The sequence below is a fragment of the Meleagris gallopavo genome, chromosome 3 (genome assembly GCF_905368555.1).
Source record: "Meleagris gallopavo chromosome 3, MGAL_WU_HG_1.1, whole genome shotgun sequence".
NCBI classification, from domain to species: Eukaryota; Metazoa; Chordata; class Aves; order Galliformes; family Phasianidae; genus Meleagris; species Meleagris gallopavo.
The window spans coordinates 62,027,700-62,051,575 of record NC_139406.1 but is presented as its reverse complement, the minus strand read 5'-3'; the positions used below and the strand labels follow the sequence as shown (position 1 = coordinate 62,051,575).

At 39.3% G+C, this 23,876-nt stretch overlaps 1 protein-coding gene across 11 annotated transcripts in view; it reads left to right on the top strand.

Annotated features, from left to right (window-relative positions):
- The window catches only part of NCOA2 (nuclear receptor coactivator 2), a 188,560-nt gene that overhangs the window by 152,560 nt on the left and 12,124 nt on the right, over positions 1-23,876 (top strand). For 10 of the 11 annotated variants that reach the window (XM_085221244.1, XM_085221240.1, XM_085221243.1 and 7 more), the window contains 10 exons: positions 4,617-4,827; positions 7,222-7,431; positions 9,444-9,659; positions 10,242-10,371; positions 13,679-13,844; positions 15,813-16,091; positions 17,034-17,111; positions 17,930-18,164; positions 19,799-19,976; positions 22,216-22,414. In XM_085221244.1, coding sequence (XP_085077370.1) covers positions 4,617-4,827; positions 7,222-7,431; positions 9,444-9,659; positions 10,242-10,371; positions 13,679-13,844; positions 15,813-16,091; positions 17,034-17,111; positions 17,930-18,164; positions 19,799-19,976; positions 22,216-22,414 — 1,902 coding nt within the window. The remainder of the gene's footprint in view (positions 1-4,616; positions 4,828-7,221; positions 7,432-9,443; positions 9,660-10,241; positions 10,372-13,678; positions 13,845-15,812; positions 16,092-17,033; positions 17,112-17,929; positions 18,165-19,798; positions 19,977-22,215; positions 22,415-23,876) is intronic. The other variant, XM_085221246.1, reaches the window with a different exon arrangement.

Genomic DNA, 23,876 nt, shown 5'->3' with positions numbered 1-23,876 from the left:
ATGGAGTGAAATTCTTATCTCTAGAAGTATTAGCCTCTTGTTTAGCCAGCAGACAGTATAGACAGTCTGTTTGTCTGACAGGAACTTTGTAATGCTACTGTCCCCACCAGTGCTGTTCCAGAAATCTTCATAAGCACGTACCTTTTTCTCCCAAAATTCACACAGCGCTCTAGTATCCCTCACACATCTTGTGAACATTGCTATCCCCTTGCTTTACATGGGAACTAGTAATGGCCTGACACTAAATTATCTCCTCTACACACATCCCTGATCTTCCAAAAAGCCTGTTTCTTAGAGCCCAGAATCTATTAGATTAATGATAGATGTTGGTTTCTTCTCAAAATTCTATCAGAACCTTAGATGGGGAATTCCATTTTCTGAATAGCTTTTAGTTACAGTTCTAGAAGTCTATTTCCAGAAGTTAGTAGCAGATGATCCTTACAATAAACCAGGGTGCCTAGCCAGCGGTATTTTTATTGCAGTTAGCAGTGAGGAAGATACAATGTTGATTCCAATTCTGACTTAAATTTTCCTCTTTTTAATTCTTTTATTTGTGGTAGATTTAAGCAGAGATTTGTTATTTTATTTTTACTTCTCATGGTCAAATGTTTGCCTGTGCCAAAGAGGTAGCTAGTGAGCTGAACTGTAACTATACCTTACTTCTATAATCCTCAGGTTGTGTTCACACCTAAAGCCATCCTGTGGTAAGCAAAACGTCCAAGGTGCCTTCGTCATATATGGTTGTAAGAGAGTTTGGAATGCGGTGTCAATGCATGCAAGCTGTGGGCATTGCCCATGGTGAAAAAGAGCTCCCCAGAGAGTGCAGAGCTCAGGGCATTATCCAGTCTTAATCTATGGAAAGATTCCCTCAGTGGAAGCTGGGCTTTGACATGGCAGGATTTCCAAACCAAACTGCATGTTTAGGTATTGCTGTTCTAGTTGTACTAAAAGAATTCTATTGATACGTGGACTTGCTTTATGTGATGGTGGTAAGTACTTAGAAAACAGGTGTTTTTTCAAATGGAAAAAGAATCTCTAAGCACAAACTAATGTATTTTAGGACCTAGTGTCTCAGTTCCATGGACATGGATGGAATTGTGTTGTTTAGAGGTAGTAAAAATATATGCACAAGAACTTTCTTGTGATGCTTTGCACTTTATCAGGATTTTTTTTTTTCTGTTCATTCATGACAAATAATTGCTTTACAGGGAGTTTAGGGTGTGCCTTCTATTTACATAAAGTTCAATCTAGACCATTAACAAAATAAATATAGAGTATAAATAAAAGAAAGATCCCATGAAACTTACCAAGTAAATATTTTAACACTACTTTCTACACATATGGTGCCATTTGAGGGTGGGTCTGGTAAAACTTAGGCTGACACTATCTTGGTGTTTTTGCGACAGTTGAGAACCCTCATCTCATCAAAAATTAAAGATAAAATATTTGATATTGATCATGCTAAAGCCAAAAAAAAAAAAAAAGAAAAAGAAAGGTTATGTATTTATGTTGTTAAAACAGATCTATTGCATTTGGCCTTTCATTGCCACTTCCTTGGAGGAATTAAAGGCATTGTGGGGAGTGCAGTTTTCTGACACGTTTGCATCATATGTTTTCTTTGGTTTTTAGTTTGTTGTTTTGTGATATTTTTTAATGTTTGATGTTTAAACAAATCGCAGTAGCCAGAATGTTTAAAAAAAAAAAAGTCCAGCACAAATTCAAAGGAAAAAACTCTGCAACATGTAAAAATTTCCCTCACTGTTGTCTAAAGTATGCTTAATGAAGGCCATATGTCTTAATTCCCCCAAAGAGTATTGAATCATCCTTTTATAATTCATGATACTCTACATCAGCCTCCTCTACCAGCTCTTGCAGGCTTCTTCCATCAGCTCTCCCAGTGCTCAAAATGCAGCTTCTGTAAACATTTCTTGAATGTCTCTTGCTTGGAGTGCCTTTTTGAATCTGCTTATCACCTGTCCTCATAATGATTTAGGTTTCTTCTAATGACATTCAATTCCTCTTGGCTCGACCTTTTCTGTTGCTATGCTGTGTCAACCAAACTGCCTGTACGAGCCTGGGAGGTAGCGAGGCAGCATGGGGATTTGTCAAGAGCAGGCAATGTCAGACCCATCTATTTTCCTTCTGCAACAGGGTAACAGGCTTTTTGGCTGAAGTGAAGCAGTGTATGCTGTGCATCTTGATTTTAGTAAGGCTTTTTGGCACTGTTACACGAGGTATTCTCGTAAGCAGATCAGAGATGCATGGTCAAGATGAAACTACTGTGAGTAGATAGGAAGCTGCTTAGAAATCCTTACACACAATGTAATTATTTAAGGATTCAGTGTCAAAGTGGAAGTACTGCAGGAATTTGAGCAGCAGCTATTTCATATTTCAGTTAACATGAACATCCTGGTGCTAGAATGGAGGACACTTAGTAAGACTGTGTGTGATACTTGAATGTCTGGAAATACTTTGGAGGACAGAATTCAATTTCATTTGCAAGTAGGAAAAACCTTAGGAGAATATTGAGGATGAATAAATACTATTTATTACAATTAGGAAGAATAATGGCACAGACAAAGAAAAAAAGAAGAGATGGAGAGCAACCAAAGTGCTGGTCTGGACACTGCAACAGGACTGTGGGTGAGCTGAAGGCAGATCACTGGATCATCAAGAGCAATAGAGGTCTTGAAAATAGGTTATAGGTTGCAGAAAATTTGAAGATTTGAGGTTGCTTAACTTTAGCCTCAAACCCTACAAGGCATGAAGCAGCTTTCAAATGCAGAAAAAATTAGAAGAAGGCAGAAGAACACGATTTGTTCTCCAGATTCAAAATGCATCTGCATGGAAGGGTCTAAATTCCAGTGGGGGAAGTTTAGTGTTGACACTGAGAAGAAAAAAAAAAACTTGAACATTAAGGATCGTAGAGTGCTGAAAGAAATTCCCTGGGGAAGCTGTGGATTTTGTCACTGCCTTTCTCTAACAAGAGGTTATATCAACTTCTGTAGGTTATGGCATATACTGATTGTCTGCCTCAAGGCTTTAAATTTCTTCCAGCTCCAGTTCCAGATTCTGTGATTTTTTTACCACTTTGCCACTAATACCAGCCTCCAGATCACCCACATGCTGCTTTTTAACTGAGTAAACCTTTCTCTCTCTGCACTATATAGTCTGATCTATAGGACTACAAGGTTATGTGGAAGGAGGAAAGCGTAATATCATGTTTTTCTGCAGTAAATGATCCAAAAAAGGTATGGAGAGGTGTAACTTAGAGACACCCTAGCTACCTTTGAGTAAAAGAACTCAGCTGTCTAGGAGTAGGTTAGCTGTGGCAGCAGGAGTTTAATACAGCATTAGCACACCACTTCTTAGCTAGACCAAGCAGCTCAGTAGATAGTTGAAGGTATTTCAGCTCAGGTATTTCTTCTCTACTTGCTCTATTTGCTGACCTCTGCATCACAAGCTCTCCGAGAATAAGCAAACAAGCTCACAAGGTGGTAGGTGAACAAAAAAGAACAAGAAGAATGGTATCTTGGTGTGTGTGTGTTTGTGGTGCTGTGGCTCTGTTCTCTTTCCATCCAGTCTGCCCAAGCTGTGCCGCTCTTCTGTGTTTGTAGATTCTTAAGGAAGATGCTGATTCAGGGGTGATTTTTATTATAAATACTATCATAAAATGTTTCCTGTACTTAGAGGTAACTGAGATTGTACTGCTTATTTGTAGCTATTACCCAACAGAGTTTTAAAAGTCTTTCCAATTTAAAGTAGGATTAAAAAAATTGTAATCCAACTTTCAGTGAGCAGTTTTTAATTCTGAGTGCTCATAGAGAGGTCAACAAAAGCAATCCTGGTGAAAAGTAACATTTTTAAGAAATACATGCAGGTCAGCATTTATGTTAGTGTAGGATGAACTTTATGTTTTTTGCCATCTTCATTTCATGTTAGATTTCTATTGAATTGAATGTAATTAGATTTCCTTCTTGTTGTAGAGAAGTTATTTTCACAGATCTGGAAAGCTGAGGGCAAAATGAATTCCTAATCTAGTAACTAGTTGACAGTTGTTAATTTATAGAGCTTCATTGAAACGTCTACTTTTTGCCAGTTAAGTTCTATAAAGATATTCACTGTTACAATTTTTTATGTAAGAAAGAAAATACGCATGGGGAATTGTTTTAGCCATGAAGTAACTTTTCCATCATATGCTTTTAATCAAGTCATAAAGAGACTGGAAATACAACTGTGCTGAAAGCAGTATTTGTTATACCTACATAAATCCCCATCTTCATCACTGTGGGATCTCTTTCCCTGCCAAATTACACACGCTGCCTGCACAGATCATGGCAAGAAGCCTCCTGGTTCCCACTGTCACGAGGTACGTGTTGTGTGGCTGTGTGCATCCCAGTGCCAGGGTCCTGAAGGGAGCCCGTGCTGCCTGCCGTGCCACGCTCCCCAAAACGAGACGGGTGAGTCCCAGGCAGCCTTCACAGTCCCTTTTTGACAAGTTGGTGAGCTTCCTTTGGGCTGCTTGGAGGAAACATATGAAGGCCCTGCCCTGTGGCACGAGCGGGGCATCGGAAGCAGGCGAGCAGCAACGTGTGTTGTGTTTTCTCTGTTTGCAGCCAGGCAGCGAGTTGGATAACTTGGAGGAGATCCTGGATGACCTACAGAACAGCCAGCTACCGCAGCTTTTCCCAGAGAGCCGCCCAGGCGCGCCAGCAGGCTCGGTCGACAAGCAAGCCATCATCAATGACCTCATGCAGCTCACCAGTGACAGCAGCCCCGGCACGGCTGTGGCCACCCAGAAACCAGCAATGAGGATTTCACAGAGCAGTGAGTCCGGCTTGCGCATGGGCAGGGAAAGCGTGTGGAGCCCAAAGTGGGGCTGCCGTGCCTGTGGGCCTGCGGCAGGGGAGGAACGAGGCAGCAACTCAGCCTTCCCCGTTGTTGTGCGATGGCGTAGCGCCATCTGCGGTCATCTCGCTCTGAAACACAGTTGGAGATTCCATCTCAATCACACAGTGCACTTAGATCCTTTTTAAAGGAGATTTAAGGTGTGCTCTCAAAATAAACATGTCTGTTGGAAAGTGCTACAGTTCCGGGTGATGCTGCTGCTGCAGGGCACTTGGCATAAGAGTCTGTGTGTTTTGTGTTGATGTCGGTTGCTCTTTCTCAACAGTTCTTTCCATAAACAGAACAAGTGAGGCTTTTCAAAGCATGACAGAATGTTTTTCCACAGAATTAATAGAAAGATGTATGATTAAGTAGAGTACCTAAATTTGATATGAAATTGTGGTTCCTAATTGAGTCATTTCCAGCTGACTGTTTTCCTTAACTTTATCAATTAATCACGGTTGAAATGTTGATATGCCACCATAAAATAGTGGAAAGAAAGCAAGCAAGGCAGCGGTTTTATCAGCTATGAATGCTGAAGAAGATATTATACAGAGTCACTCTTTAAGGTCCCTTACAACCTAAGCCATTCTATGAAATTTAGTTCTTAGAAATGTTCAAGTAGTTATTAATGTTTAGATTAAAGCCACTACAGATCTTTGCAATTTGTTGAAACGAAATGCAAGTACAGGAGTACTAACAGCAGCAGTACCTGCCAGGAAAAAAATCTCCATGCAGCTGAAAGATTTAATATATTCTTTCTGAAGCATGGTCTCTCCTGGCTCCTTTCAGCTTCTCAGAGTTAAGCCTTTGCTTTGGCTTATAAGTGTAAAAAACCAGTCTGATTGGGCTCGAAGTCCCATCCAGTCTGCTACGTATATACATATAGATTATATATCTATACATGCACAATATAATATACGATAGTATATTGATTGAAATTGTTTTCCTTTTTGTCCTATAAATACAGTATTATTCACTCTATTTCTAGGTACATAACACAAGGGGACTTTGCAATCATTTTCGTATCTTTGACTTTAAATCTGCTTTCAAAGCTATTGGAAGTGTAGTAAAAGTATGATTATCAATGAAACTATCTTGGTGGGTAACAGCAGTTTTGAAAAAGAAGCATCCTGTTTACTATGTAAATTAAAAACCTATTTTTTCCCCTCCTAGCTCAGTCTTGTGTTTGTGCCTAATTCTCCAAGGGATTTTCTGCCTTACTTTCAGTAGAAGAGCATGCAGAAAACAGGTGCATAGGAGTAGTGAGTGGCTTTTTACATGCTCACAGAAAATCAGTGTAAAATGAATGTCAAGTCATACACAATTTCAAACTATTTTTTTCCCCAAAGAAATAACCTGCTTTCATCTTTTTTTAAGTTGTATATGAAAATACTTTAAATAATTTGACCTGTTACGAATATATATATATATTACTGTTGAGCACTGCTAGATTTGCCAAATTCTTAAGAGTTTGTTGCTTGAGGAGCAGGGAGCCTTCTTCAGTCCCATCCTAACCAAAAGCAGAATGTGTGATCTGAGCACCGTCACATCTGTGTTGTTCTTTGGTGCTGCATTTCCAGCTTTCCTTTTTGTAGGATCAGGGATTGCTTGCAGGGATTGCTTACTCACCTATGTGATCTTTCAGGCTTACAGGGAAAACTGTTCTAAATCATCAGTAGTGATGAGTTTTAGGTCAATCCAAGACTTTATGGTGGCATTTTTGTCTCATAAGTTAATTTATTTGCTTCTCTGGGCAGACAGTATAAACAAAAGCATGACCATTTATTCATTGTTGCTGAATCATGAAAGTATTTATTAACGACAAAAATAAAATAAAGTAAAATAAAATAAAATAGGAAGGAGACATGGAGATGGAGCTACAGGATCAGATATAGACTCAATCTGTCCTTAATTTTGGTAATTTCTCCAAGGACACAGCTTATGCTGGAAAAATTTCAAGACAGATTATTCCCAACAATCTGCCTCAGGATGACATCTGCCCACAATTACAGTCCTACTAGGTGTAAGATTAACTGTGGCAGTAGCATGCACATCACACAGTGGTATGTTTTGCTGCAGTGACCCTCTAAGTGTATCACTTAAGGTTTTAAAAAAGATAAGTCATATCTCTTTCAGTGTCAGAATGTTCCATTTTGAAATTTACATGAAAATGTCAAGAAGGGATGTGTCTCAGACAGATGGAATGGGTAAATTAAGCAGCATTAAATAGCTCAGCCCGGAGCTTTGAGTGTGTTTGGGTTCTTTTTTTCTTTTTTTTTTAACAAGTTTCCATTCTTGTAACTTTGCTTTTTGTTTGCTCCTCCTGTCTAGCTTTTAATAACCCACGAGCAGGGCAACTGGGCAGGTTATTACCAAACCAGAATCTACCACTTGACATCACACTGCAGAACCCAACAGGTGCAGGAGCCTTCCCACCCATAAGGACGAGTAGCCCATATTCAGTGATACCTCAGCCAGGACTGATGGGCAGGAATGAAGGGATGATAGGAAATCAAGGAGCTTTAGGAAACAGTAGTACAGGTAAGAACACTTTCCATTTGTTTTAATGTACTTGATTCACAGACTGCATTACATGTAACTTAATGTTGAGGTTATTAGCAAATACAGAATGCATGTATCCAATCAGTCTAGGGAAAAAAAAGAGGGGGGAGGTTAAATGTGCTGTTACATATTGGCATACTTATTTTGAACTTAATGCATATTTTAGGTATGTTCTTTGCACTCTGCTTTTCACTTCCTTTAAAACTTCTACATGCACATATTTTATTGGCAGTTAGAGTCTGTTCATATTGATGTTCCAGGTTCAGCTGAAGCTTATGTAAAAATCAAATCTCTGCCTCAAGAAAGTAAATAAATGAACCATTCCACTTTTTACAAGTGGTCCTTTCAAAACAGAACTGTGGACATTATAATTATTACTCTTTTGGGATGTATCTCTACAGATGCTGCAATTGCCCTTAGTTATCCTTTACTTATTAATGTTAGTTCTCATTTTAAATTAAAGAGTAGCTAAGGCTTTCATCATTTTCTGAAACATTTTTTTCTGGAACCATGAGATCTTGTAATGGTATTACTCATCCTGAACTGTTTGTAGTGTACTGATTTCTTCACAGTACTTTAATACTGTATAAAGATACTAAAAGATGTTTCACTGGAAAAGTCAGTCTGATTGTCTTTCTTCAACTAATACATAGTCCAAGACTGTACAAGTGTGAAACAACTGCTAAGAAAACTGAATAAATGCATATTTCATTTCAGCTGGCTATTCATTGCCAAAATTTGCATCAGTACTAAAAGAGACATACTGACAGATTCTGATATAAATTATATGAGTAGATTAGAGGTCAACTTGTAGTCTTTCAAGTGTACTATTACTTTCACCTTCTGTATAGATATTTGAGGATGTTATTCATCTTATGTATACAAGTTATAGAGTATTATCTGTGTTCCCACCATTTGCTTTAGCACACCACATATTTCAGCTGATGGAATATGTACACAAGCAGAACAAACCTGAGGATGCAATACTGAAGCAAATTTTGCTCAGCAGATGAAACAGTGACCCTCTTCAGAGGGTTCTTCTCCTCGGTTATACATCACTAAATAACTGAACAAATGAGTAGTAATTGTAAGGGTGGCTTTTAGCATTCATTTAAGGATGTTGCAAATTACAGCTATATGGAGAAATAGTCCAGTCTGAAATCCATATTTTATCTGCTCTCTAGACTGTATGAAATTGAAATGTACAAACTGTATGAACATATTGTTCTAAGTGTGTTTTCTGTTGTTTTGCTTTCTTGTGTGTCTGTGCTGCATTGGCATTTTTATTATTTTTTTTACTACTGTCGGAGTGTAGAGTTCTGTATATTCCAAGTGTAAATAAACCGTATCAGTTGTTTACAGTAGATGTAGGAGGACTTCCCCTAAAATAACGGTAATGAACTTCAGCATCTATCGGAAAGTTCCTGTGAGTAATTTCCCTGCACTATATATTGGTTCAAGATTACCTTGGGTAAGCCTTGAAGCTAAGAAGGCTATATACTATGAATTAAAGGACTTGCCAAAAGATGTTTGCAGAATGCAAATTTGAATTTAATCCTTATAATTTGCAAGTGTGTGTAGCGATAACATGTTGTTACTCAAGTCTTCATTCTCACATAGCACTTGGAAAGTAAAGCAGACACACATCAGCAAACGTGATTCATTTCCTGAGGAAGGAAGTCAGTGCTATCCACACACCCTCAGCACCTGTTGCAGACTACACGTGGGAACACTTACTCTTAACAGTGTTTCAGAAATGATAAAAGGATCTTCCTCATGTAAAGTGCATAATAATCTCCACTGCCTTGACTAAGCAGTGTACGGCATCTTTTCTGTAGCCTTGCGCATCTGGACAGGCAGTTGTGATGCAGTGCGCTTGGAGTGAAACTGCTCCATTTTCATCTCTAAAAATGTAGCTCATCAGCCAGCTGCAATTCTAAAGCTGCCCTGAGTCATGCTCCTCCACCTGACTCTGCCCAACTTTTGTGCAGGAATGATCAGTGGTAGTGCCCCACGACCTGCCATGACATCTGGAGAGTGGGGAAGCCAGGCTTCTGCTGTGAGGGTGACGTGTGCGCCCACCGCCAGCGCCATGAACAGGCCGGTGCAGGCAGGCCTGATCCGCAACCCCACAGCCAGCATCCCCTTGAGACCTAGCAACCAGCCTGGCCCGAGGCAGATGCTTCCATCTCAGGTCATGAATATGGGTAAGTGTGTGGAGTTGTGCCTTTACTTGTGCGCTGTCAAAGGTGAAGCAGCAAAAAGTCTCACTGCAGTTCTAGATTTGATGAGAACTGCATTCCACAGTGAGAGCTTCCTGTGGGAGAAGGAAGGAAGGTGTGTAAAATGTTAAGTTTTAACGTGTGTTAATAACAACTCCAGATATTCTTTAGCTTCTTAATGATATGGATTTCCTAAGAAAGCGGATGTGAAATTTAAAAAATATTTTTAAAGAGGATATGCTGTGAACATTGTCATTGTACTTGGCCAATTCCAGGGCAAGTACACTGCTCTTACAATGCTGACTTTGTGTAGTACCTTTTTAAATACTTCTCTTGCTAATATTTTACATCTATGATGTCATGTTTGCTATTTGTCATCAACCTTGTCACAGTTCTTACATCATTTACTCAAATTTTAAAAGTGATGTTTAACAAAAAAGTAATGATGCTTTGAAGTGTAATGTTACTAGAGTCTTAATGCTTTTAGTGCTTTTAGTGCAACATTGATGATTCAATGGAAAGATTTATCATGAAAGTAGAAAAATCTGTTTATTTTTCCTTGATTAGGGCCATCCGAATTGGAGATGAACATAGGAGGACCTCAGTATAGCCAACAGCAGGCTCCTCCAAATCAGACTGCACCGTGGCCAGACAGCATCTTGCCTATAGACCAGGCAACATTTGGTGGTCAGAACAGGTGAGTCTTAGTGACACATCAAAGCATGGAGAGATTTTACAGGCCAGAGTTGTTTATGCCTCATGGAAACAACGTCCTGTGTTAAATATCACCACAGATCTTTGCCATTTACTGGGTTGGAGGAATTAAGAGTTCTATATCACAGAAAATGCTGCCAGTGCTGCAGATAGTTGCATCAATTTCAGCTCTCAAATATGAATATGAATATAATTCTGTCTAGTTTTAGCAATGTTGTTAACAATGCATATTACTGGTAGGGACATGGGTCATTTCAAAAATTACTTTCACCCCAGCAGAAAGGACCACTGTAGCTGTTGCCACAGCTGAACAACACCACCCACTGCCTTGCTGTGCTGACATCCACTGTTTGGTCTCCAGAAACCTTCAGCAAGCATCACTGAATGTCAGTGGCTGCCATTTTTTCCATATGGTGAAGGAATTCAATTCCACATCATTGCTCCATACACACTTCCATGTCAGATGCCATTGTGTTAGAGAGTCCCTCTGCTTCCATTTGCCACATGGCAACAACATGGAACAGGATATTGGTGGGAAGGTTCTACATCTATTGCCATACCACCAACATCCATCTCTGAAGGAGATAATAAAATAAGACATAATAAAGTAAGAACTGTTACTTTCGGAGCAGGACTCATACAAGGAAAATACTTAAAACTAAAAGTGGAAAATGCCACTTTAAATAAAAAAGCCTTTGAACTTACAACATGGCTGTCTTTCCCCATGTTGGAGCAGTGTTTTCAGTAGTGCAGGACTTTGTCATCATCTCTTGTTTGCTCCTTTTTAACTGATTTCTCTAAAAGGGAAGAAAGATGAAGTGAAGGGGAGGCTGCCTCACCCTGAGGTTAGCTTCTCCTCAGGTAACCAGAACCAGCATTGGATCACAGCCTATTTTAACTCTCATGTAAAATAGCTGTTTGTTATTATGCCTTCAAAATAATTTCATAACTACGAGAAGCAGTTTACACTTGCTTAAAAAGACCTGTATGTCTTCCCCAAAAAGCTCACAGCTTAAATTAGAGATATGTGGACTATATAAGTAGTGCAAAATGGACAGACAAAGGAGAAACACTGAAATATTTTGAACTGTGTAAGAATATCTTATCCAGTAGCAGATGGGAAGAGTACTGAAAAGGAAATGAAAAGGAAGCAGTTGGAAAAAAAGTCTGTGAAGAAAGTTGAATCTTCTGACTGCGTTATCTTAGTTTTCATTCCAAAAGGATGTCCTACAATATTATAGATAAATTTAACATTGTGGCATATTCTCTGCTACTTTTCTACTTTTTCACACTTTTGAAAATGCATCCTAGTGCTAATTCTCCCCCTGAAAGGATGCACATATACCAAAAGTACTATTGACATAACTTACCTCATTATAAATGTTACCATAATATAAAATACAAGGCCCCAGAGTTTGGTCAGCAAGCCAGGGAGATAATTCTCCAGTTTTGTCATAGCTAGAGATGGTGAAAAAAAAAATCCTGTCGCATTGCATCTGAAAGTAATCGTATTTTGATGATCTAGACCAAAACAGAAGTGATGAATTGTTTGGTGCTGTCTCTTCATTTTATTTTAAGCCTTGGAATTTTCATTTTTATGATCTGATTGTTTGCATGACTATTAAATCATGTATCTCTTTACAAAGTCAAAATGTGAGTAAAAATAATTACTTGAGACAGAAGTTAAACACTGTCATTCTGGTTTATAAAAGAAGTTGGAAAAAAGTCATTATTGATTAATGCAAAGAACTTAGCAAATGTTTTAAACTTTTTCTTACCATATATCTTCATGCCTATTTACAATTTGAGTGAGGTTTTTTTGCTAGCCCCATGGACTGACTGTTTTTCCAGCTCATATTTATAAGTCAACTTTAAAGTTTGCAAGAAATTTTATTGAAGGATTTTTTTTTCTGTGTATTCTTCGTCTTTGCTGATTTATAATGCTATCTTGAGAGTTGTAGAAACTTCTCTGTATATGAGGTTGATTAATGCTTTTGCAGTGTGCTAAAGATAGGTCATATACCTACACGTTTAGTTTTCCTGTTTACTGTCCTTCAGGGTGTTTTTAGGTGTATAGCCCAATGATGCATCTCTTTCCTTCTACTCATCTTTGACGTAGAGATTAGACCTTCATGGCAACCACATATTAAAAGCAAAGCCTCTGACCTGGTCCCTCACCATCCTTTTCTCTAAGTTGGAGAGGAGTGGATTTGAAGGATGGTCTGTTCGATGGATTAGGAATTGGCTGGCTGGTTGCCAAAGGGTTGTGATCAATGGTTCTGTGTCAGGGTGGAGGCCAGTCACAAGCGGTGTCCCTCAGGGATTCTACCATGATGTGCTCATAGTAGCTGCCCTTACTCACAGAATGCTTTTCTCTTAATATTTGCTGTGGTAATCTTGTAGCATTGTGTGTGATATAGAAGCCCTACAGTCTGTGAACAGTGCAAAGCAAAAATATGTCATTTGTCTGCTGCTAAGGTGTAATTTCAGATTTAGTTTATTTCTCAGTGAGTTTCCTCCTTTAGGTTGGGAACAAACATTTATTCTGTCTTTGTAAATGTGCGTGTGCTTTGCATACAAATGCAGGGGGTGAGGTAGGTAGGATTTGTAGGGCCCCATCAGCCTGGCAGTATCCCAATTCTTGCTGATGCTCTTTTGAGGCATATAGCCAAGTACATAAACTTGCAATTCCATAGGATGTGCTGAGTTATTACAGTGTTTTACTGCAAAGAAAAAGGTGAATGTCCTTTTCTTCCTCCTTCTGGCCAACTCTTCCAGCTGCTCAGTTTGTACACATTCAGGCAATCTTTGAACCCCTCTATGACTCTTCAATTTGCTTAGTGTGATAGAAATGCAGTTAAGAGTAACTATGGAAATGAATTTTTTCTCTACTTGTGATTGCAAACTTAATGAAATATCTAAAATTCAAGGTTGTGGTTACCCGAAAATAAATTTATTTAGCTTTCCATGTTCAGTGATTGTGTTCTATACTGACTTCTGTGCCTCTCTGCTGATATGCTTCTCTCTGTAGTAGTCAGCAGTCAGGTGCACTCAGTGTACTTGCTTGTTGGATACACAGCACTTGAAGGGTCTTGACAGGCATTAATCACGCTATTTAGCTGTTTCTTTGGGAGGCCGAACTTTCATCCAGAATAGGTTTCTAGACAAAATTGACAGCTATTAAAGTAATCTCTGTCTCCACTTGTTAGTTCAGTGTGACTACTAATCCACTGATACTATTTCTGAGCTTTCAGCAGCTGTTTACCAACGCAGTATTCGTGTTTTCACAGGCAACCGTTTGGCAGCTCACCAGATGATCTCCTGTGTAATCATCCTTCATCAGAATCACCCAGTGATGAAGGTGCTCTCCTGGATCAGCTTTATATGGCACTAAGAAATTTTGATGGGTTAGAAGAAATCGACAGAGCTCTGGGAATACCAGAACTTGTTAGCCAGGTATAGTGGAATCTGCATTACATACGTTAGGTAGTGTGGTTAAAGGATAGCTTGTAAGATGGAGGTAAAATGTGTGTTGCAGAAGGGAATTCTTCTTACAAGCTAAGATGAGGTGGTGTATTTTAGTGGAAGTCGGTCTAAGAGCTTGCTGTCACCTGAAAAGCTTGCTTCAGCCCCAGCTTTATAATTCCCACATCTCCTATGCCACCCTTGCCCAGTTCTTGTTTTGATGTTTGCTGTGCTCATCTGCTTTATACAGTTAAATTGACCCAAACTGAAAAATTAAAGGCTTTTGCTTAGCTGGTGGTCAGAGGAACAACTCTGAGTGGGAGAAAGGTACGATCATGGCCAGAAACAGGACAAAGTGAAGGAATAAAAAAGGTTATGCAGACCTAAGATCAGAGGAGCAGGATTAAGACCTTTGTATTACACTAACATCAAGCTTTTGGATAGGCAAAACTGTCATTTCACCTGCTTGTTTTGTTTTTTTTTTCCTTTAGTTAATTAATGTGAGATAAAGGATAGTCATTCTTCACCGTGAAGCAAATAATTTCATTCCAAGCACTTAGAATTATATATTTATTTTTAATTTGAAACATGCCACATTAAGTTGTTTGATGTACTTTTTTTTCCCCAGAGTTCTTTTTGCTAGCTTTCATTTGGTTCTGGTCCATTTCAGTACTATATAGTGCAAAAACATGTATCAAAAAAAACCAACAAAAACAGCTTTTGAAGAAAAACTGGTACTTAATGTTTCTGACATCAAAATTGTATTTCTGAAACAACCATATGTGCCTCTATAATGATTTCATGTTCTCAGACAAGGCTAGAACACCCATTTCACTTCTAGAGTTCATTAGCAGCCTGGTGATAACTTCTGACTATCTCTGTGTTTTAGATACTACTTTTATCTCTCCACATCCATGCACTGTCTGTAACTATGAAATAGGACTGATGAAATCTTGCTTCAGATATCTGAAAACTATTCCCAAAATTAACTTAGTGCAACATAGAACTCTGTGAAGTGTCATTTGTTGGTGAACTTCAGTTTTGCATTGTGAAATTTCTATGCAGTGTTATATAACTTTTGGAATACCACCGCCCAAAAATCTGAATAATGTTTTATTTCAAACTCAGTCTTAAATATATTTGTGTTTAATAAATATCTTAGTGGAAATGGTTAACGAGTTTCACACATAACACAACCATCACATTTTAGAATATGTTATTTTTTAAATATCCATCACACATCTTAGAAAAGCTTAAAATCTTTATTGCACGAGGGCAGTGAAATTTAGATTAACTCAATTTCCAGGGACAGTGTGGAATAAGCTATAAAATTATTCTGGCAAGAGCAAATATTATCTAGAATAGAGTTTAGAGTTGTGTTTGCTTATTATGCTAATGGATAATCAGTTTGTGCAGAAGTGCCCTGAAAGAATTAGGCACTTTATTCCTATTAGCTTCAGTAGTAGTTTTAGTGTCTTTGTTTCAGGTTGTTATTTTGTCTAAAGATACTGATCAAAATCTACTTTCTCATCCTTATTCATTAGTAATGTCTTTGAATTTGTCTCTGATTCAATGGCAAAAATATCCTGCCAACTGTTTATTTACAGATTTCATTACAAAATCTGTCATTTCAAGCTTCCATTCATTAACATAATGATAAAATGGTGATGCTAAAAACATGACAAAGACTGCAAGTCATTGTTTTAAAGACAGAAGAGAAAAGAAGGGTGGAATTTGTCTTCATGAACATGTTTTGTAACACCAAAATGCAATTATACTTGTTTTATAAGAAAAAAAAAAAAGCAATAATAATACAAAGAAAAAAAAAAAGTTTGACATAATTTGCTATGTAAAAGTGTTCGTATGCTGGAAAGGTGTTCTTGCAGGTGGTGTTAGTCTCAGACAGTCATGTAGGAACCATGTCCCACCAACTGCTTATGTCATCCCCACATTTTGCAGAGCCAGGCTGTGGACCCAGAGACTTTCCCCGGCCAGGACTCGAGCATGCTGTTGGAGCAGAAGGCTCAGGTTTTCTCCCAGCAGTACACGGCTCAGGCTCAGATGGCTCAGGGCAGCTACGCTCCCATGCAGGACCCCAGCTTCCACGCCATGGGGCAGCGCCCTGGCTACGCCGCCTTGCGCATGCAGCCCCGGCCTGGCCTGCGGCCTGCCAGCATCATCCAGAGCCAGCCCAACCAGCTGCGGCTCCAGCTGCAGCACCGACTCCAGGCACAGCAGGTATGGCATGAGCCTCTCTGCATCGGCTCAGTCGGGTGCCCAGCATGTATGCTTAGAACAGTCTCGTTTCAATTGAAAGCCATAGTGAGGTTTTCTGGAAGAGCACCTTTCACATTCTCTGTTTCTGATCTTTTTTTTGCAGCTTTCCCTTATTCTTTCTATAATATTGCACAATATTGTGCCCAGTATTTAAGCCTGGGGCTTGCTAATTCTTTGAGCGAGGCCACAGTGGAGCCTTTTCTTTCATAGGCCTGTTTCTGTTTGTTATATCTTGACTTGGGTTGGATATTGGGAAAAATTTCATCTCAGAAAGAGTAGTGAGGCACTGGCACAGGCTGCCCGGAGAGGTGGTAAAGTCACCATCCCTGGAGTTGTTCAAGAACCCTGTGTATGTGGCACTGAGGGACATGGGTTTGTGGGCAAAGTGGTGCTGGGTTGATGGTTGAACTGGATGATCTTAGCAGTCTTTTCCAGCCTTAATCATTCTATTCTATGAATCTTCCAGTAATCTACATTATTTTTCATCACATCCTAAGCTATTACCTACATCCTTTTTTTTTTTTTTCTTTTTTTTTTTTCTTTTTTGCCTTGGTCTACTTCTAAGGGTCATTTTTGAATGTATAAGTTCATAGTGTTATATAGAAGATACTAATACTACTAGTAGAAAGATCATTTGTTCCTGCCCTTAGGCAAGATAGGGTCTGATTTGGTGTCAATGTCAGCAATCCAGTCTAAAACTCAAACAAGATTGGAACTGTGAAGACAGTGTTAGTGTTGTTATTTGGATATTCTGTGAGTAACAGGATTTGAGCAGGAAAACTAGTTTCTGCTGGCATCTGTACAACTAGGTCCTCAAACTGTCGAGCCTACTGATCGGGAAAAAGATATATATAAAATTTCCCTTTTCTTTTTATACTGCTAAGAACTATTTTTATCCTTTAGAATCGGCAGCCACTGATAAATCAGATGAGCAGTGTCTCCAATATGAACCTGTCTTTGAGGCCCGGGGTGCCGACACAGGTGAGGAAAACAGTACTTTAGAACAGATCCGTGTATTTTCCCATTTCCTGTTAAAGTTAGTCCAAGCTACAGTATTGTTAATACCACAAATGTTAAAGTTTGAATACTAATAATGCAATTTAAATGATATTTTACTGTTTTAGTGGTATTTTCTTTGTTATTTTATTTCTGAGAGCCCCATATTTACCCAAGCTGCATGGTTACTTACTAGAAGTAGGTATGACTGCATTTTTAACCAGACTTCTCATTTCCTAAAACTGCATTTTTTTTCAATGAGCCCTCTTTGCAATTAGAAATTGCTGCAGCATTAAATGCCGTTATTATTTCTGTTGATGACACTTGTGCTGTTGGAAAAATCATTGCCAGCAGAATCACGGAATCACAGAATCACAGGATGGCCAAGGTTGGAAGGGACCTCAAGGATCGTGAATCTCCAACCCCTTGCCACATGCAGGGCCACCAACCTCCCATTCAATACTAAACCAGGCTGCCCAAGGCCCCATCCAATCTGGCCTTGAACACCTCCAGGGACGGGGCATCCACAACCTCTCTGGGCAGCCTGTTCCAGCACCTCACCACTCTCTCTGTGAAGAACTTCTCCCTGACATCCAATCTAAATCTCTCCTCCCTCAACTTAAAACCATTTCCCCTTGCCCTGCAGTTATCAACCCTTTCAGCTGAAGCATTAGCAAGGTGATTTTTCCGCATTTGATGTTAGGTGTGTGGTGGGGATGAAGAAAGAGCTGGGATCTCCCTGACTGCTCCAGTGGTGTCACCTTTGCAGGAGTTATTAACAAGTAATGGTGATTTTCCTACAGGGCCCCATCAACGCACAGATGCTAGCGCAGAGGCAACGGGAGATCCTGAGCCAGCACCTGCGGCAGCGGCAGATGCAGCAGCAGCAGCAGGTGCAGCAGCGGACACTGATGATGCGAGGGCAGGGCTTGAGCATGACCCCCAGCATGGTTGCTACAGGGGGCATACCAGCAACCATGAGCAACCCACGGATCCCACAGGCGAACGCACAGCAGTTCCCATTTCCTCCAAACTATGGTACTGGTTCTACCTGTCTTTATTCTGTAATTTCAGCGCTCCTTTATCCCTACTGACTCCCCAAGATCCCATCCCGCAGCCCCTTCCTTGCCCAGCTCCCCACGGAGGAGTAGAGGTTTGGGCTTCACAGACGTCCTCAAATGTAAATGGTACTTGCCACTCTTCTAGCTCAAATACCACCCTGAGATCTACTCTTCTCTTGAGCAATACCAGGAGTGTAATCTGTGTGATTGTTTATGTGCATAGATACATGAGTGTACAAATGTGTATGCAAGTGTGGAAGTATATGTATTATAGACTTGATAGACTCTGTATTTTGACTAAACAAATCAATTTGTCCAGTAAAAGCTCAAACAAAGAATGTGAATTTATGCCAGCAAACCATATGAAACAGCATACAAAGCTGAACGTGATCCTTTAACATCATTTTTATATTGGTTGGGAGTTTTTTACATTTTTGTAATGAAGTATTGCTTTAATACCCAACAGATTCTTCCTAAATCTTTCCAATCCTTTGTATAATGTAAAATTAACAACTAGCTATTGAGTTTAAGTAATAAAAATTAGTTTCAGATAGGACATTTCTGTCTCCGTCCTTGAACCTGTGTGTAATATGATAGCTAATACAATTTTATCTGTATGCTTTACAAAGCTGTATCTAGCTCTGTATAAGTAGTAGATCTGTAAAAAGTTGTAAAAGTTACATTACTACTAAGTGAGAGTAAAAGTTGTAGAAAATAATTTGAAGTTCTTTTGATAAAATCAAAACAAATTATTTCCACTCAATTCTAAATTTGCTATCTATTGTTACTGGTTTGTTATACTTCAAACCGTCTTCTAAATCATAGCTGTGCTTTCCCTCTATGTGTTTGTAATTGCTTTATGAAAATGAAGAGATATGAAGATATTCTCCTTTTATAACACAAACTCAGATACAGAGTTGTCATGCAGACAGCGAATATAGAAATTGGTTTCATACCACCCGAGTCATATGCCAACATTGAGGGGATTGTTTCTGTTGAGTGTGCTGTTCTTGAAGAACTGAAGACCAAAATGTCTTGGTTGAAAACAAAATTTCTGCACGTAATTGGCATTTTACAGCCTAAGTTGTTTTCTTCATCTAGATATTTTTTTCATTTTACAAAATCATTAAATGCTTTCACAAAATGGCATTGTCTAGTTTTGTGTGGACAGAGAAATCAAGGTGCTAGGGCTCTAGGAACTTTAGAAAAACTTAAAAATTCTAACCAAATGTTTAAAAGTTATGCAGTAAATGGGTATTGCATAACTTCTTTCACAAAAGTGGGTTCGTGTGCAGAACAAATGGTTTATTTGTTTGACTGCAGTTTCTGCAAAGAATTCACTTCACAGTGTTTCTGTTTGTGGTCTCTAGTGGGATGAGTGCATGTATGGTTGGGACACACGAGTAGCCAACATACTCAAGCAAAACAATTTCTGCAGTTATATGTGTAGTATTGAGTTGATGACATCTTGCTTTAAGTCTAGGTCCTACGTTAAGGTGCAAGGTTATAGGTTCCAGGTGACATAAGTACAAAGACAAGTCTGCAGGTTTGAGCTCTTGTTTTTTTAAACGTTGAGTGTACGTTGCCTAATTTTCTCTCCTTATTTTTTAGGAATTAGTCAGCAGCCTGATCCAGGCTTCACAGGGGCCACCACTCCTCAGAGTCCACTGATGTCCCCAAGACTGGCTCATACACAAAGCCCCATGATTCAGCAGACTCAGGCTAATCCTGCCTATCAGTCCTCTACAGAGATGAATGGGTGGGCACAAGGGAATATGGGTGGAAACAGGTAAATCCAGAACAAAACAAAAATGAGCATACAGCATAACGCAGTAATTTATGGTCTACACTTATTTATGGCGTTGTTTAAATGTATTTGTTTGCTACTAACGGTCTGTCCTCAAAGAAATTTGTTTTCAACTTGGCTTGATGAATTGGTTTAAATACTGTCTTCATACAGGGCAAAGCGAGTGCATAGCTAAAAGATGTGCATCCACACAATGCATTGCTTTGTCTCTGATAACTGATAAAAAACTGTTCTTAAGAAGCAACTGTGCTGCACAGTGAGCTCCAGCTCCTAACATTTGTGTGGATGCATTTCTTCTGCATATGATTTTAATGTTGTGCTCCCACAGTGCTTTCCACATGGCTGGATCAGGCTGAGCCATAGCCTATGCATTCTATACTGCTCTAGGAATTATGGTGACTGGATATCACTTCCCACTTCAAACGCTGGAGTGCAACCAGGTTCAATCCAGTACTTGCACATATTTGGGATCAGCTATCATTCTCTGAGAGCAATGTAGCATGCCTCATGCATGCAATCACCTTTCCAATTGAGGCCCGTGCCCAGTCAACTATTATAATCAGCCTGTCCTCATTAAATGGGTTGGGTGTTGAACACATTGTGTAGGCAGCAAGGAGTTTCCGGATGGCAGTGATCTGTGTTTTTCAGTGGAACATGGGAAGATCAGTCAGGTTGTTGTGTAACTGACCTCTGTCAATTGAGGCTGAAGTGCTTACAGGTCTCTAGCACAGTGGTCTCCTCATCCCAAAGCTCTCAGGCTGCTTTTACTGTCCCAGCTCAACAACAAATCTTTTTCCTGCTTGTTTATATATATTTAATAAACCCAGAAAAACAGTATTTCAGTGATGAGGCTGATCCGAGTTCTCCTTAGAGCAACCGATTTATCTCTCATCCTGATCCTTGTCTGTACCTCTCCCTCACTGTCTTCCTGAAGCATCTGCAGGAGACAGAGCTACTGCTGCCAAGGCTTCTGCTGAAACTGCAGCAGGGGCAGACTAATGGCTGGCTTGTTGAACAGTGGAGACGTGTCAAATGTTTTTACACAAGCCACTGGGTATTCACAATGATCTGTAGTGTACTCTTTCAGCCATCCAGATAACAACTTAAAAATGGGGTTTGGAGGCCTGAAAAGAGAATAGAAGGAAGAGAATTGCGGGACTTTTGGACTTTGGTCCTGCGCCTGGAATGCAGCTGCATTCCACAAAGGGCTCTGTAAAGAAAGTGGGTGGCAATAGCATAATGGAGTACCTGGGTGCAAGGTTGAGCCACTAATCCTGAAAAGATTTTCTCATTTGGAGGGTGAAAGTCAGCTGTTGATGTGGAGGTGGCTTCTGTGTGCAACCTGACATGCAGCAGTCCTCCTGCAGTGCTTCAGATCTTCTAAAAAGGCACATCTTCAGCAGTAATTCCTTCATAGACTGCTGGAGTATGTTTAAAGAGTGGAAAAGACTGATGTGTAAATAATGGAGTGTCTTTAGGAAATATAAAAGCCCTCTCGTGACTTTTAACACAACAAGAAGGAAGATACCATCCAGAAAGCACTTGGCTTTGAGTAAAATCTGGGATGAAATCTTTCACAGTTACACTTAATGCTGTTCAGAAATATCCTTATAAGAGCATAAAGGGCAATTGTCTCAGACTGTTCTGTAGTTTCTTACAGTGCCACATTTTTCTGACGCTAAGATTTAGTAAATAAATTTCTGCACAACTGCATGTCTATATTTGTGAGCCCACTTGCCATAATTGTGTGTGCAAATCTGATATACATATGTGTGAATAGCCTCTGCTGCGAAAAGAAAGCTGATTAGATCAAATCCAATACTGATTTAGCAGTCCCATGCTTTGCTAAAGATGGAGGGGAAAAAAGATGTTTTCCTTTCCCTCCAAAAATTGCTTTCCTGAATATATTTAGAATATGTGAAGACAAATTTCAGCAGCTAATTGGCTGTTATTGCATACACATAACAGATTTGTACTCTGCCATAGTTTCACACGCAAAGGCATGTGTTTTTATGCACAGACATGGGAACTTACATTTTGAAAATCTATTCCTTAGACACTGATGCAGCTGAAAACTAGTCTTTTTTTTTTTTTTTTTTTTTTTTGAGGTTGGGAAAAACAACAGTATGTACAAATTCTAGCTTAAAATATATTAAAAAGAGAGCAGTTTCCTAGTGGCTTCAGCATTCTGACACATTGCTTTTTCCATTCCTTGCTATAGCATGTTTTCACAACAGTCCCCACCACATTTTGGGCAGCAAGCAAGCACCAGCATGTACAATAATAACATGAACATCAATGTATCCATGGCAACCAACACAAGTGGTATGAACAACATGAACCAGATGACAGGGCAGATCAGCATGACCTCAGCGACCTCTGTGCCTACATCAGGGTTGTCCTCCATGGGTCCTGAGCAGGTGAGAATTTAAGGACTTGAGACGACAGCTAGAGGATTTTCTGTGACTTTCAGTAGTTTTTTAGGTCCACTGTGTTGGGCTGTAACTGCTGTAAGCCATTATGTTTCTTTTATTAGTTTTCTTAAGAAATGTTTATGTTAAAAAGGCTTTGTTTTTAGCTCTGCACTCAGATAACCAGTGACTAATGAGATAGAGAGCATCATTCACAACTAAATTTCCCATTTGAGCTAGCAGCACTATAGCTAGTACAGTACTAGCTCCTGGACTTCTGTGGAAAATGTGTGCCAGTCTAGCTCCTGTTCTCAGTAGGTAAGTTGCCACAGCACAGTGGTTGGGCCCATGTCTGTGCTCGGCCCTCGAAGCTAAGGCTGAATGGCAGGCAGGTAAGAATGAAATATGCTGGCATGGGCAAAGTGGAAAATGCTTCTGCTTCTTTGTAGTACGAGAGCACAAGCAGTCAACTTCAACAACTATCATGCTGGCATCTTTGTAAGCTCCAAATCCACACTTCTTGTAATGTGGTGCATATAAAACAGATTGCTAAACCAGTAAGTAACCTGTTATTTTCTGTGAAGGAGAGATATGCACATTTTGTTTTCATTTGGGACTGCTAGTCTGATATAAGGGAAATAACATTTTCATTTGTAGGCTCATCATTAAATGCATGTGGTACATTAAAAATACTTGGCAAACAAGTCCTCTTAACAGATTCGTATGCTTGTTTCAGAACTGAACTTTGGTTTGTTTAATGTGCAGATTTCAAATGACAGACTTTTCTTAGAAATGCTGGCAGGCATACCACCTATGTCTTCTGGTACTTTCTACTGCTATGGTCAACAAAATTGCAAACATTTTTTTCTGAGATAATTAAATTACACTTTAAAGCTGGCCATATCATTTACTTGTTAATAATTGTCTTTTTTTCCAGCCTAAATTTGGCAACAGGCTATTTCCTTCTCTAGTATTGCCCTTTAGCTTTTTCTCTTTCTGTATTTTAAAAAGAGCCATTCTATTAACACAATTCTGTTGTTTTCATGTTGTTTTGTGTTTATATAGTTGTTTTTCTGGGTTTTTGGGTGAATTTTATTTTTTTTTTCTTAGTTAAACAAGTCAGGCTGTTTCTGTCTCTTCTTGTACTCTTTACATTCCTTTTTTTTTCAACTGCAGCTGTTCTGGTTTGAATCAGTATCTCCCAAACACCAGTGCCATGTGCATAACACTAGTTCTTCCCCATTTCTCTCAGAGCACACTGACAGATATAGCCCCAGATCACATTTGTCTCCTACAGCTGCTGCCTACTGGTGACCTGAAGTAATTCTGATACTGCCAAATCTGTCACCTTCTCTGATACTTCCACTTGTTAAGTCCAACTTTAGCAAACTTTTAAATTATTATTACTAGTTCCCAAGCACGTGCTCTTAAAAAATTTTAATGTAGAAAACAACAGTTAAAAAAGGAGTTG